This window comes from Gadus morhua, chromosome 20 (assembly GCF_902167405.1).
Source record: "Gadus morhua chromosome 20, gadMor3.0, whole genome shotgun sequence".
NCBI lineage: Eukaryota > Metazoa > Chordata > Actinopteri > Gadiformes > Gadidae > Gadus > Gadus morhua.
In genome coordinates this window covers 4,308,203-4,322,915 of record NC_044067.1, presented here as the reverse complement: position 1 = coordinate 4,322,915, position 14,713 = coordinate 4,308,203, and the positions used below count along the sequence as shown (strand labels likewise).

The following is a 14,713-nucleotide window of genomic DNA, read 5'->3' as shown; positions in this document are numbered from 1 at the left end:
TCTGACGAGCTGGCTGTCGCCTTGCATGGTTGACACCGCTGTCGGAGTGAAGGTGTGCATGAATGGATGAATGTCAGGCAATATTGTGCAAGTTGGCCACTGGTTAGAAAAGTGCTACATAAATGCAGTCCACTTACCATTCATTTACAGAGGAACTGAAACCGGTGGTGTTTAGGACCCGGCGGGCTGCGGGCTCACTGAGACCCTCACGTGACTTCGTTCTGGATCCAGACCAGTTGTGATTCCCCCGATGTTGCTTTCGCAATAAGAACTTCAGTCACAACATTAGCGGGATTCTGTCTCGGTCCTCATCACGTTATTCCGTTTGACCATATAGATACCATGACAGTAAAGATACTCTTCGTCCTTGCGGTGAACTTTGCGTATTTAGCTGTTAAAGGAAACTTGGTAAGAAACATTGACGAAAGATGAGCAATAGTATCTGATTCTACTTGTAAACTTTGCATTGTTGTTTATTCTGAAGTGTTCTAATCAGCCTATAGGCCTATAGCGACTCAGGACGTTGCTGAATAATGTTACCTCTGAGTCGGAACCGCCTCCCTGAAAAGTTCTGTTGATCGAAAACGAAACTCTGACCTGATTTTTAATGGTGATCAATTCACCAATTTTGAACATCTACTGAAAGCGTCAGTCGCCCTCTTTGTATAGGCAGTGTGTTTCACAAAAATCAAAGTTTGACAGTTATTGAGGTCTGAAGTGAGACTTCTTGACAGAAAGTTGCTCCTACATGACAAACGTTGAAGTTTGAGATGCAATATTGGTTTATCACCATTAAATGCAATTGCATAAGACTTGTATTTTTTTTATAAATAGGGAGGGATATGTCTGGAAATAAAGATACAATTTTGAATACCAGTCGTTATGGTCCTTGTATTGATTCTTAATTGTTTTAAAACGGGTGGTTTGGTGGTTGAATCGTTCCCCTTTATATCTCCCTGCAGGTTGATGGCGACCAAACCTTCTCCATAGATTACAAAAACAATTGTTTCCTCAAGGATGGAAAGCCCTTTCAGTACATATCTGGCAGCATTCACTACTCCAGAATCCCCCACTACTACTGGAAAGACCGACTGGTCAAGATGTACATGGCTGGACTCAATGCAGTCCAGATGTAAGTGACCCTGCTATGAGGAATACGGTTGAAATCTGGATTGATCTATGAGATTATGAATTTAAAGCAGAATGCTGATCTTCTCCTGAACAGATATGTGCCGTGGAACTTCCACGAGCCGGTGAAGGGGGAGTATAACTTCAGCGGGGACAGGGACTTGGTGCATTTCTTGGACCTCGCCAATCAGACGGGACTTCTGGTGATCCTGCGGCCTGGGCCTTACATCTGTGCAGAATGGGAGATGGTGAACACATGTTTCATAAGAACCTGGTTATTAATGGAGAAGAGCGACTGTTTGAATCATTCATAATGCGGACACCACTTTCAGATTTAGCCGCGTGTTTCTCGTGTGTTTCTCTATTTCTCTTGTGTATTTAAGGGTAATGCACTGAGAAACAACAAGCCTTCTCATGGTTGAGGCATGGTACATCATAAGCCTAAACAATATACTGGTATTATACTAATAGTCCTCACATGACCATGCTGCTAATAAATCTAGAAGTTGCTTCCTGTGATGAAGGCAGAGATTTTAATCCACATCCTCTTTAAGGCTTCTACTCTTGTTTCTGGAAATCAATGTCTTCTTTAAAACCACATGAGGAATCTCTTCTGTCTGTCTCTCCTGTTTCAGGGCGGGCTTCCGGCGTGGCTCCTCGAGACACCAAACATCTTACTCCGCTCGTCCGACACGGGTAAAACTAATTTCAAGCACACTTCACAGACCTTCTTCCTTCCTCCCTGTTTGGAACAAGACTCAAGACTCACTTCCTCAGAGTTCCCCTAGACTCTGCATAGCCACTCCCTCCCACACACGTATTGTATGTTGTATGTCCTGGTACAAAAAAAAAGTCCTAGTTATCTTTGTTGTATACAGGGAATGGGTTAACCTAGTGATTATTGGTGCTTGGTACTTGGTTCTATGAACATCCTTACTGTACCGACAGAGATATGGATTTCTTTGTTCTGACAATGTACTTATTGTAAGTCGCTTTGGATCGAAGCGTCTGCTAAATGCCCTAAATGTTTATGTTGATTTGTTCCCCTACTGGGCTGGTTTATGGATTCATCATCATTTCCCCCACTGAGCTGAGCTGTTTTCCCTTTCGCTGCAGATTACCTGCAAGCTGTCTGCAACTGGATGAACATCCTCCTGCCCAAAGTGAAGCCGTGGCTGTACAGCAACAAGGGCAACATCATCAGCGTTCAGGTAGACATGAGACCCTCCTGTCCAGGCTCTGCCTGTTGACTCGAACATGAAGGTGACATATTATACCATTATAGCCATTACGAGCCGTTTTGAAAATCGCCGTCTTCTGACCAATCACAAGTGGGCGTATCCACCTAGATGTATAACATTTACATTTACAGTTACGGCATTCAGCAGACGCTTTTATCCAAAGCGACTTACAATAAGTACATTTGTCATAAGAAGCGAAACAATATATCGCTGTCAGTAGTAAAGATGTTCATGGAGCCAAGTGCAAATACTAACAATCGCTAGGCTAACCAATTCCCCGTGAACAGCAATGCTAGCAGCTACTGCAGATGTTACACAATTAAGTACTATATATTGTAGCGGGCCAGTGGGTGAGGGGTTTCCACGCTACCAAGTAGGATAGATAAACTGACACAACACCGAGAGCAGGTCCAAAGCCGAATGGTTTATTTACAGAGTAAACAAAACCAGGGTGGGAAAAGGGTCTTCCGCCTCTTATATGACGCAGTACAATTGTCCGTCCAATCCCTTCCACCTATCTCTCTCCCTTAGGGTGTTCCGTGCTGCCAGGCGATCACACAGAGCCTGCCTGTCCTTTGCTAGCCCTAGCGCCAGTTCCAACTTCCCCTCCACATGTCTGTTTGCTAGCCCTCTTAAGCCCAAGCACCCCTGCTTAACGATCCCCAGGCGTGCCTCGTTAAAAGGAGGAAGTCCATATAAGGCTTGGGGTTGGAGCCAGCAGGTTGCCAGACCTACCACTCCCCTCACTCCTCCCTGGCGTCTGCCACAATATATATATATATATATATATAATATGACAGATAGATGATCATCGTTTGTTACAGTCCACTAGGCTGGTAGACTGATCTATCCAGCACACATCTAGGAGGACACGCCCTCTTGTGCGGCAGGAGGAGCAGGGCTGATCACACTCACACCTGGTGCTTTGATATGGGACCTTTAACGTTCTGCATGTCGACCCGTGACGCGACTGTTAGGAAGTCGGGCCCCCGGCTCCTGCTCACTGGACCCCCTCTCGCCGCGCCGCAGGTGGAAAACGAGTATGGGAGCTACCACGCCTGCGACTACAACTACATGCGGACCCTGCGGACCATATTCCGCAGCTTCCTGGGCGCGGACACGCTGCTCTTCACCACGGACGGAGACACAGAGAGGGCGTTGTCCTGCGGCTCTCTTCAGGGCCTGTACGCCACCATCGACTTCGGCACTGGTCGGTAACGCGTGTAAACGCAGGCGTCTGGGGCGTAACCGGTGTTGTACCACCAGGTGTGGTGGCGGTTAAGCCATTACAAAACTGACCCTACAGTGACTTCACCCAGATGTTTGATAGATTATCGACGGATCAACCTACCAGGCTACCCAGGGGATTATACCCACTGGTAGGCTGATCTAGCCATCAATCATCTGGGTGGACAGGGCCATTTCTTGCTGATGCCAATGTCTTAAACGTTTCAATGTGTTTTTTATTCAGATACCAACATAACGAAAGCCTTCCGACTACAAAGGAGGTTTGAACCCCACGGGCCTCTTGTGAGTTGATTGAAACATCCCGTTATCATGTATTAATGTACAGTGTATATAAAGAGATTATGGATGCAATAGATTGTAACACGCGGCCGTCCTATAGGTCAACTCTGAGTTCTACACAGGGTGGCTGGACCACTGGGGGGAGGTCCATGCAGGGGTCGACAAATGGAATGTCAGCAAAGCGCTCCGGGAGATGCTGGCCTTGGGAGCCAGTGTCAACATGTAAGCCATCTTGATCTAAATACATTTCAGTTAATAACATGAGGCTGTTTCAATAATATGATCTATTTTTGGGGGTTAAAGGAGACACATTACAGCACCAGGTGTGAGTGTAATTAGCTGTTACATGCCATTTTGAAAATCGGCCTCTTCTGACATCACAAGTGGGCGTGTCCACCTAGATGTGTGCTGGATAGATCAGTCTACCAGCCTACCCAGTGGACTGTAGCAAACGTTGATCATCTATCCATCATACATCTAGGTGGACGCGCCCACTTGTGATGTCGGAGGAGAGGCAGAATTCAAATCAGCTTGTAACTGCTAATCCCACTCCCACCTGGTGGTGTAATATGTCACCTTTAATAACATGAGGGTGTTAAATCATAATGATTTATATCAGGGGGTAAAGAGAAAATATGTTTCGCTAGCCTACTACAATCGCTGGGGTTTAAAAAGAACGCGCCGTTGGTTACATTCTACGTATTCCACCATTTTTATCTCCTTTCGTAGGTACATGTTCGAAGGAGGCACTAACTTTGGCTACTGGAACGGTGAGCTCAAGCCGCTACGTAGCATTAGCCACACGTCAACAGTAGGATCGTTTGTATGAGCTCGTTCTCAGGCCTGCACTAACCTGCCGTTGGGCCCTGGGGCTGAGAGGTTTCGGAGGCCCCCTGAGAGGGGATCTTCAATGAAGATGTGTAAATTATTTTTTCGCTCGTACTATAGGAACAGCTGTACATGTATTTAATCACATACTGTGATAAAATGTCTACATTTTGTCTGTTAACACAGATACTATCACTGCCCCGTGTATTTACCTCTTTCCTTTAGAAATCGTATTCAAGTGTGTGCGAGTGTGATGTTTTTTTTGGTTTGTTTCTAAGAAATATGCTCTTAATATGTTGTTATTGTACTTTATGTCGTTAAGGACCCCCTTGAAAACGAGTTGGGTTCGACTCAAGGGGTTATTCCTAATAAAGAAATGTAAACGCTGTGGCGTGATGCGTGAACACTGACACTGAGGGGGTGTCGCGGTTCTAGGCGCCGACCACGACACGCGGTTCCGCTCGGTGGTGACCAGCTACGACTACGACGCCCCGCTGACCGAGGCCGGGGACCCCACGGAGAAGCTGCTGCTCATCAGGGACGTCATCAAGCAGGTACCGTCACCATGGTGATGGATGGATGGAGCCAGGGGGGGTCCTTCACATGTCATTCTGTTCTGCGGATTGTTCTGGAGAGTGCAACAGTTCAACTCCAACAAGGAGAGAGGTCAGGAAACCACAGAATAAAGTTGAGGACTTTTGTTAAGAACCTTAACAAGGCTTTTGTATTACTTTGTTAAAGTTCTAAATAGAAGTCTGAAAACTGGATTCCAGATCTCCTTCCTTGTTAGAGTTTAAATGTTGTACTTTCAGTCTGACCTCGAAAAATTGGATCAACGTGATAGGATTAGTTTTAGGGGGAGGGAGTTTCAGATCATGTGGATGAAGGAGCGCTGCAGTCCACAGAAATTTGAAACAATGGCGGCGCCCAAAGAATGTGTTACAATTGACCGATTTTATATGAAATACAGCGAACAACAATTTCGCACAGAAGGCTTTTGATTGGTCGGAGGGTCTGTGTATGACTTCCTGTCTACTGGTTTCGTATTTCTATTCAGTTCAGAGATGTTCCAGCTGGACCCATGCCACCAGCCACCCCCAAGTTTGCCTATGGCTTCGTGACCCTGGGAAAGGTAAGCAATTACTGTAGACGTACCTGCTGGTCACATTTAAAGCTTCAGATCGATTCCCAAGTCAATAAATTCACTGACCACAGCTCTCGCATTCGTTAAAATAGTCCTGCATGTTTTGGATACTCAAACTTGATTGAAATTTGATAATCAACAATGACGCATGGTTCTTCTTTCACAGGTTGGAAACATCCCCAGTCTCCTGGACCTGTTCTCACCCCAAGGGCTCATTAAATCTCAATACCTGCTGACCTTTGAGGAGATGAAGCAGGTAATATGGAGGACATCTGACAACCCCCATAGGCTCCCACCGTCCCGTGTTCCAGTGACTCCTCTTAGGAAAATAAAAAAAAAGAGGGAACTTCTAGACCATCAGGCCTGTAACATACATGTTCTCCATTGTGTGTGCAGTACTATGGATATATGCTGTATCGGACCAAACTGCCCAGGGAGCTTTGGGAGCCGACTCCACTCATATCTCCTCTGAATGGAGTTCACGACCGTGCCTACGTCACCATCAATGGGGTAGGAGCTCACAATAACTCCCTTTGTTGTCTGTCCACACAGGAGGGATGTGTTGGGGAAAGAACATGTCAATAAACATAGAATATTTAGGTTTCATTAATCTACTCTGCTGGGGATTTAGATGATCAGACGCCAGATTTGTTGGTGAAATATTGAGGTCCGGACGCGAGTTTCTATGGTTTGTAATTTTCTGAGCAGGTGTTCCAGGGCATTCTGGAGAGGGACACTGCCCTGGTTCTGAAGGTTTCCGGGAAGCAGGGAGACACCATGGACCTCCTAGTGGAGAACATGGGCAGAGTGAACTTTGGCAGCAAAATCAATGACCACAAGGCAAGGAACTAACCAAGTCCAGAGAAATCGCCCCTATTTCGCACCAACGCATGTAAACCTATGATATATTGGTGGGCTTTACCTCTAGTACATCATTCAAGCTCCGCACAGTGAATAAGTAACCAGCTCTGTGCTTCCCTACAGGGCATCCTGGGCGACCTGTTACTTGGTAGTGATGTGCTGACCAACTGGGAGATCTATACTCTGGACCTGGACGGAGCCATCGCTGGTGGATGGCCCCACTCTGAGGCACGCCGGTTCCCCCCGGCCGACGGGAGGGGACCCCCGGCTGGGCCCATGTTCTACATGGGAACCCTAAAGTCTAACGGCGTGGCAAGGGACACCTTCCTCCAGCTCAAGGATTGGTCGAAGGTAAGGAGACGTGGGAAGGGGTTTGACGTCTGCGACGTCGAACGTGCTGCAGAAGTCATTCGGGCGTTTTACTGTAAGGGTTCTGGAGGGAGAACTATTCAGAGCTTTGTGATGAAGAAACACTGAATGAACAGGTGGTTGTGTGTGTGTTACAGGGTCAGGTGTGGATCAACGGGGTGAACCTGGGCCGCTACTGGTCCAGCAGGGGGCCTCAACAGAGTCTGTACGTCCCAGGGCCGCTACTCAGCGCTACCCAGCCCAACAACATCACCGTACTGGAGCTGGAGGGGGCGCCAGAGTGCCCCAGAGTCCTGTTCATGGACCGGCCGCACCTCAACAGGACCGTGGGCAGGTCCGGAGGCTCCGCGGGCGTCGGATCGCGGCACCCAGGACGTCGTGATCCGGGTGACGGCGTTTCAGTTCATGGTCATGTGGAAAGGACGACGCACCGGGAACGATCGATACTTCTCTGAATGACTGATTTAGGATCATGAGAACGATGGATCGAACACATCGATGGTCACATTAGAGTGTTTAAATCATTACCCATCAGTGTTTCCAGTGTTTGATACAGCTCAAATCAGTGTTAAGATGCTTTGACTCCCAAAATGTGTTAAATATCTAAGAGGTAAAGCTAATCATCATGCAAAGTACTTTCAGAACAATAGTATTTTTGAAATATATTTTTTATTGCTTGCTCTTTGCATTTCATTGAAACAGTAAAATAAATTATTCTTTGCTTTTTGTTACCATGCCCTTCATTATGAGTGATTCAGACAATGTTGGGTGAATGGTAATCGACGTCACAAACTCCCTCTCCTGTCACCGCAGCAGTGAGGTAGATGGGTTCTACGGCGTCTAGCTCTACGTAGTGGTTTTGGCCGGGGCGGATGTGGTGCCGGCCTTGCGATGGGCCTGGACACAGCGGGGAGTGCAGAAGGTGAAGTCCAGGTACTGGAACGGGACCTTTCCCAGCACAGACTCCCCACACTGCCAACACCTCCTGGAAACAATCAGTCGAGAAAGACACAAGGTTACAAAACACATGTCGGATTAAACGATAAAACGTTCATATTCCAGGCCTTGTAATGCTCAAGTCAGACTTCTGAGCTCTGATCCCTTTCATTTCCTCCACGCATCCCGGGCATAGAGGGATGCGTTTGCATCGCCAGAGATCAAGTTTCGCGTAACACAGACATCGAACCCCACGTGAAAGAGGGCCCCTTCCGCCTGCCAAGTGAGCAGGGCCTCAAAGCGCATGCTCCAGTGAAAGTGGCGTCATCGGCTGCACTGTGAACGGACCACCGGGACGCTCACTTAATATTGGAAAGGTGGCCGTCTGTCGCTGCTGCTTGCACCGCGAACCTCTTCTCTGCTGCCAAGGCCCTCTGATGAAGGAAACGACAGATCAATACCTCCTCACAACACCCTACTGCTTAAAGGTGACTTATTATACCACCAGGTGTGAGCGTGGTTAGCCGTTACAAGCCGTTTTTCAATATCTGCATCTTATGACATCACAACTGGGCGTGTCCACCTAGATGTTTGACGGATAGATGATCGACGTTTGCTATAGTCCACAGGCTAGGCTTGTAGACTGATCTATCCAGCACACAACTAGGTGGACACGCCCACTTGTGATGTCATAAGGGGTCGATTTTCAAAAGGGCTTGTCAGACTCACAGCGGGTGGCATGTCATGGGACTTTCAAAAGGTTTCCATCTGACCACGCCAACCCACCTTCTCCCGATCGGTGAGAGACGCAAACCTCTTCTTCTCCTCCACCTCCTGCTCCAGCTTCCTCTTCTCTTCCTTCTGCTCCTTTTCTCGTTGCTTCTTCGCTGCCTTTTGGGCCTTTTTCTTCTCCGTCTGTTTTAGTTCAATCTCTTCCGTGAGCGGACCGGGAACCTGACGGCGAGAAAATCAAAAACGTATTCATACGACGTGGGAACCCGCCGACTCTGGAGGCCCTGTCGTACACGCGTAGGGGGAGCTCACCTGGGCTTTGCTGTAGTCGTACTTGTCAGGGTTGTCCGCCATGTATTTACGAAAGACGTTCCTCGTGTCCTTCTCAGGGGCCACCAGATAGGGCGTCTGCCCTTTGTTATCTCTGATGGAGGGAAATTAGAACATTCTAATTTAAAAAAAAGAAGTCATTTTTCAGAAACATTAAAAACATTTTTAACATAAAATGGAAAAATCTAAATTCTCGTCCCAGGACCAAAACATTAGTGGACAACAGCCTACGACGACAGGCATGGGGGTCAGACATCTAACCAGGGCTCCAGGGCTACCTGCAGGCTGGGTCAGCCCCGGCGTCCATCAGCACCTGCACCACCGCCCTCTGCCCGGCGGCGGAGGAGACGTGCAGCAGCGTGAACCCTGACGCGTCCAGCGGTTTGTTGACCAGAGCCAGCGCCGACGGAAGCTCCGAGGTCCCCCTCTCCACCTCCGAGGTCCCCCCCTCCACCCCCACCTCCACCCCCGGCTGACCCGGAGGGTGGAGGAGCCGGAGGAGCCCGTCCACGTCCCCCGTCTTACAGGCCGTGAAGAGGCCGTCCCTCAGGCCGTACTCCCAGGACTCGGCCACGCTGTCTGGGGGTTCTGAGGACACCAGGTTGCGGGGTCAGTGCTTTGACTTCAAATGGGAATTCACGGTTCACTGCCGCCGCCGCTGTCCAGATCTTACTGAAGGCATTTAATGGTCAAAATATTATTAATAAATATTAGAATATATTCGAATATTAATATTAATAAACAAACAAACTTCGAATATGATTTTTGGGCAAAGGTCAAAGCCCTACTGCACAGACTACGGTCGGGGCTCCCTCCCCTTCTCCATACACCTCTCACTCTCCGCATTCATAAGTACAAATTGTTTTGAACCAAAGTGATGGGGGACAGTGAAAAAAATGGCAGGTTTACCATGGCATGTGGTGCTATACGTCTTACTTCTATACAAGGGTTAGTGTGGCGAGTTTTTTCATGTAGTGCTACACGTCTTACTACTGTACAAGGGCTCATTCAGAAGAATGGGAGAATACGGTACATTCAATTTCACCTTCCACTGGTTTCTTTTTGCTCTTTGCTTTCCTCTTTGCTTTATTCTTCGTTGGCATTTCTTCTGAGGCGTCCTCAGGAGGTGCAGTCTGCAGCACCACCTCGTCCTCTTCCTCCTCCTCTTCATCCATCAGCTTCTCACCGGCTTCCATTAAGTTCAGTTCTGTCATGAACAATGTTTAGAATTATATCATCTGAATAGTAATCGTCTTGAATAAAACCAAGGTTTCAAACATTCAATTAATTCGACTTGCCTTCGTCGTCCATTTTGTTCGCTTCCTTCTTTTTCCTCCTCTTCTTCCTGTGTCGGGAGGGGTGGACTTCGAACTCTCGCAGATGGAGCGTTCCCAGCTCCACCTCCACCGTCTCCAGAATGGACTCACCCAACTCTTCATCATCTGAACTCTCAGGTTCTTCTTCTGTTGATGTTACAAATATTACAATAAAAAGAAACAAAGAAACAGTCTAATATTTCAAACAGACAATATGCTTGTTGAACAGTATATGGACCTGAATGCAACCATACGCTCAACAAAACGAAATATTATCATGAGTGAGCCTTTATAGTATTGACACCATACCTTTCTCTTCACTGGAATTCGATTTTTCAGTCAATTTCTTTTTCCAATGTTTCTTTGAAGGACTGAAGATCAGGGAGAGGTCTGTGTCCTTCTCTGCGTAAGACATTTCCCCAGAACATTGATGAAGCGACAGGATGCCAAGGAAAACATACGATTGTAATTGTTTTTTTTAAGTTTATTACCGCCTCTTACCAAAGATCTGAACGCTGGAGAGCAGGTGGTGGACTCTCTGCACCTCTCGGAAGGTGGCTCTCCGCGTGGCAAAGGGCATGGTGCGAATCCTGGGGTCCTTTTTGTCCAGGGGGGCGTCCTTTCCGCAGAAGATGGTCTTGTTGTAGCTCGGAGCCCGGAGGAAGATAGCAGAGGCCTCTTGAAGAAGCTCAGCCCAACTCTCCAGAAGCTCCTGGATGTCCTGTAGAAGAACACAAAAACTGTATGCTACAGAGCGAACTTGTGTTTTATGTGTGCATTTCTTTTCACCACTAAGCAGACGCTTATTTGAGATGCACGTCTTTCAGGTGCAAACTTTTCAGGTTCGAACCCCGTACATTTCAACTGGGAGTCCAACATCAAAGCTGCTAGACTATGGCCCCATTAAAAGCGGCTGAAATGTACAGGTGCTGCTCCGGGTATCTACAGGTGTTGCTCCAGCTTTGTACAGGTGTTCGTCCAGGTATCTACAGGTGTGGGTCCAGGCATGTACAGGTGTTGGTCTAGCTATGTACAGGTTTCGTTACATAACAAGGTATGTAGCCTTACTGGAGGTAAGCCTTACCTTGAGTAACGCCGCCTCGTTGTAGCGTCTCAACGCGGCGCCGGCAGACTTTGGCGCGTTGCCGCGGGCGTCACGGACCCCTTGAGCGGTTCCTCGTTTGGCTCGCACCGTGTACCTGTGGAACGTCTTGTGCTGGATGACCTCTTTCCTGGGAGAATGCAAAAACAAAGTTCTTTAGCACCTTTTCGTCATTCACATACGAGTGAATTCAGATTAAATGTCAAGAAAAATATGGTAGGGGATTCTCTTGCTGAACGGATGCCTGTAGGTAGACTCCAGAGATTACTGGATCCAAAACAAGTCAAGAAACTGCCCTCAAAATATCAGAATTTAAGCTTATTCTAAATGCATCTGTTCACCGCTTTACAGCATTCTTTTTTTATTCTCGACTCTGATTTTCTTTTTTTGAAGCACTGAAGATGGGAATTATTTAAAAAGTTGACAGCTACCCTCTGTAGACGGCTCCAGCGAAGTGACCTCCACCGGTCATGAGAACGACCCAAACGGTCTGCGCCGTGACGGCCTTCAGGCAATCCACCAAGTCCACTTCCCCCTCGTCCGACTACACATCAAAGAACCAACTTCAAATCAGCACAAGACACACATCTGTTCTCGGTGCACCATGGATCACGTGTCGTGGCCCTCACCTTGCCCATGAGGATGCAGCGTTGAACGACTAGATACTGCCCATCTGAGTTCTGGAAGGCCAGCTGGGTGGATTTACGGCCGGATTGAGCCCACGAATCCTCGTCGTCGTCGTCAGCACCGGGGACGGTGACGTCCCTCCTTGGCCAGTCGCCGTCCTCCTCCTCCTCATCCTCAGAGTCGGAGTCGGAGCCGGAGATACTGGACATGTCGCCTGGGAAAGAACAGGGGCTCATAAATCCAACATGTTTACACTCTGTTCCAACACGGCCCCTTTCAGCCTTATCACGGGGCCGACAGTAGCCCCGGAGGTAGAGCGGGTTGCTTGGTAACCGGAAGGTTGCTAGTTCGATCGTGGCTCCTCCTAGCTGAGTGTCGTGGTGTCTCTGAGATAGACGCCTCACCCTGAGTGCTCCTGGCGAACTCACTGTCGCCCTGCGTGGTTGACAACGCCGTCGGTGTGTGAATGTGTGCATGAAGTGGTGAATGTTAGGCAGTATGGTAAAACGCTTTGAGTGGCCTGGCCACTGGTTAGAAAAGCGCTGTATAATTGCAGTCCATTTACTATTATCAATACTTAAATATGTGACATTTTTCCTCTCACCAGCCCCTGTCTTTTTCTCAAATTCCTCCACCGTGACGGGCGCCAGTCCGGTCACCCTCTGCTTTAGGTTGAAGCGATGCCAGTCTAGCTTGTAGTGCTCCATCTACACACCAACACAACAATTGTTACTTCAGCAACTTCCATTTAGGAAACGCATGCGCTCATTAGCACAAGGGAGACGAGGTTGTTATAATTGGGACCTGTATTCACCTGTTCCTCGCGGTTATTGAGCGGCAGGCGACAGGTTGTGCAGACCATCTTATCTTGCCCGTCACTCATGAGAGGGGGCTCTCGTTCCCCCTTCTCGGAGAGCACCGCTGGGGAGGGCAATACAGACACTTTTAGGTTCTGGTCAGTCTTCTTAATGCAGATTAGTAAGACGTACCTACTGCTGTAGGCCTACGCACCATTTGAAGTAGGCTCGACCACAGCCGCCTGGTCCTGAAAGATTCTCACCTCCCTGAGTCCATCCTCAGGGTTGTGTTGAAGACAGCCGTCAAACAGGGAGAAGAACTGTTTGGAGGTGGCCATTGTCCGAGCAGTTTAGTTCATTTAGTTTGCTAGCAGCCGCCAGACACCAACATAGGATCTGAAAACTAAGGGTGTGCGATAAGGGTTATTAAACGTATTCTGGGTGGCACAATGACACGTGTTACAAATACTAGACCAGTTAACGTATGATTACCATCGGCTGAAAGCACATAATCATGCTGCCATGTCGGCCATTTAGTCGTCAAACAGTTCATTGTGACTTACATTATGGTAAAACTGTCAGTGGTAATAAACAACTATTACTTACCCTCGTAATTCAGCTAAGAAACTTGCTCTGACATCAACACAGACATGATTTCCGCTTCTACGGAAGCCTGAGCTGGTTCAGTTCGGCGTTTCAGAATGCGCATCGTGAAATCAACAAATATGCCTTGACACGATAACGAGCATTCAAATGTTTATTAGTGTTAATAATATGTTACAATGTTAAAGCCTATCTGACGTTGGTCACTAGCGCTCGCTTTGTACGACTTCGTTTAGTGGTCGGTGCGATCAGGTTTAGTTGCAGCTGCAGAGAAAAATAAGGGGATGCATAACAAAGTTGCATGAAAGTTCATCAATTAAATCAATTCTTATTAATTATGTCCCACAAGGTGCGGACTAGACCGCAATAATAATTGGATGCACTTGATTCCTACCGGCAAGGGAACGAGAGCGTACATCCTCTAACGACCGCTTCACCTCCAGGACCTGAGCACGGAGGATCTCCACCTTCTCCGAGGCGCAGTCCTCCACGTCCTGTAGAGGGTCTGGACCGACAGTCCGACCAGTACCACGCTTTCTAAAGAGCAAAAAAAGTTTGTCAATGAAACAAACAGATCCCAATACCTGTATATCGACTCCCTTCACCACATCGTACCCGTCGGGGCTACACGACAATTCTGCAATGTGACTCGTCAACTCTTCTAACTCGAGGAGCGCGTCCCCTGTTGCGCCCCACTCCACCACCATGGCAACCCGCCGCTCCATGTCCTGGTTGCTGCGAGGACACATGTAGAAAAGTTTGGAACTAAAACGACGAATTAACCCAAATAATTGATTGAAGAAGCAGAACATAACAAACGACGGATTGTATGCTTCACCATTCCGCGATGGCTTTCTCCACACGAATCCTCTCCACTTTGAGCGCGTCGCATTGGCGAGACTTCTGAGCATTCGCCTGCTCTTGTGCCTGGAAATGTGCCGATTATTATTCCACATTTAACCATGTACAAATTTGACGCATGTTACGATGTGTTGCATTGGGTTACCTCAAACATGCCTTTATGTAGGTTTATTTCGATATTCTGTCCCTCGGTACAAAACCCCTCGGCGCTGCTGCATGTTCGCACGGGGTTTGGTTGCGCCTTTAAATCACATTAACCACGTGATCGAACTAAATAACTGGTTTTATATAGGTCTAAAACGTGTTTTTTC

General features: G+C 47.8%; 2 protein-coding genes across 3 annotated transcripts; one reads left to right on the top strand and one right to left on the bottom strand.

Annotated features, from left to right (window-relative positions):
* Positions 1–206: 206 nt before the first annotated feature.
* Positions 207–7,829, top strand: glb1l (galactosidase, beta 1-like). Its single transcript, XM_030343630.1, has 16 exons — positions 207–408; positions 963–1,132; positions 1,226–1,376; positions 1,764–1,824; positions 2,245–2,339; positions 3,399–3,579; positions 3,841–3,899; positions 3,997–4,118; positions 4,626–4,666; positions 5,160–5,278; positions 5,782–5,856; positions 6,035–6,124; positions 6,265–6,378; positions 6,577–6,708; positions 6,853–7,080; positions 7,236–7,829. The coding sequence occupies exons 1-16, from the start codon at positions 343–345 to the stop codon at positions 7,551–7,553; spliced, it is 2,022 nt and encodes a 673-aa protein (XP_030199490.1). The 5' UTR covers positions 207–342; the 3' UTR covers positions 7,554–7,829.
* Positions 7,749–14,643, bottom strand: ankzf1 (ankyrin repeat and zinc finger peptidyl tRNA hydrolase 1). Of its 2 annotated transcripts, none has more exons than XM_030343629.1 (20): positions 14,548–14,643; positions 14,380–14,468; positions 14,157–14,306; positions 13,936–14,078; positions 13,545–13,805; positions 13,153–13,341; positions 12,956–13,062; positions 12,746–12,848; positions 12,144–12,355; positions 11,946–12,058; positions 11,497–11,644; positions 10,914–11,133; positions 10,722–10,814; positions 10,395–10,559; positions 10,142–10,303; positions 9,375–9,684; positions 9,079–9,190; positions 8,821–8,988; positions 8,398–8,468; positions 7,749–8,083 (listed from the first exon to the last, which is right to left on the bottom strand). In XM_030343629.1, exons 6-20 carry the CDS (start codon positions 13,274–13,276, stop codon positions 7,945–7,947), a joined length of 2,247 nt encoding a protein of 748 aa, XP_030199489.1. In that variant the 5' UTR covers positions 13,277–13,341; positions 13,545–13,805; positions 13,936–14,078; positions 14,157–14,306; positions 14,380–14,468; positions 14,548–14,643; the 3' UTR covers positions 7,749–7,944. The 2 variants fall into 2 exon arrangements, with proteins under 2 accessions (XP_030199489.1, XP_030199488.1); XM_030343628.1 differs by having other exon boundaries at positions 14,157–14,276.
* Positions 14,644–14,713: the final 70 nt, after the last annotated feature.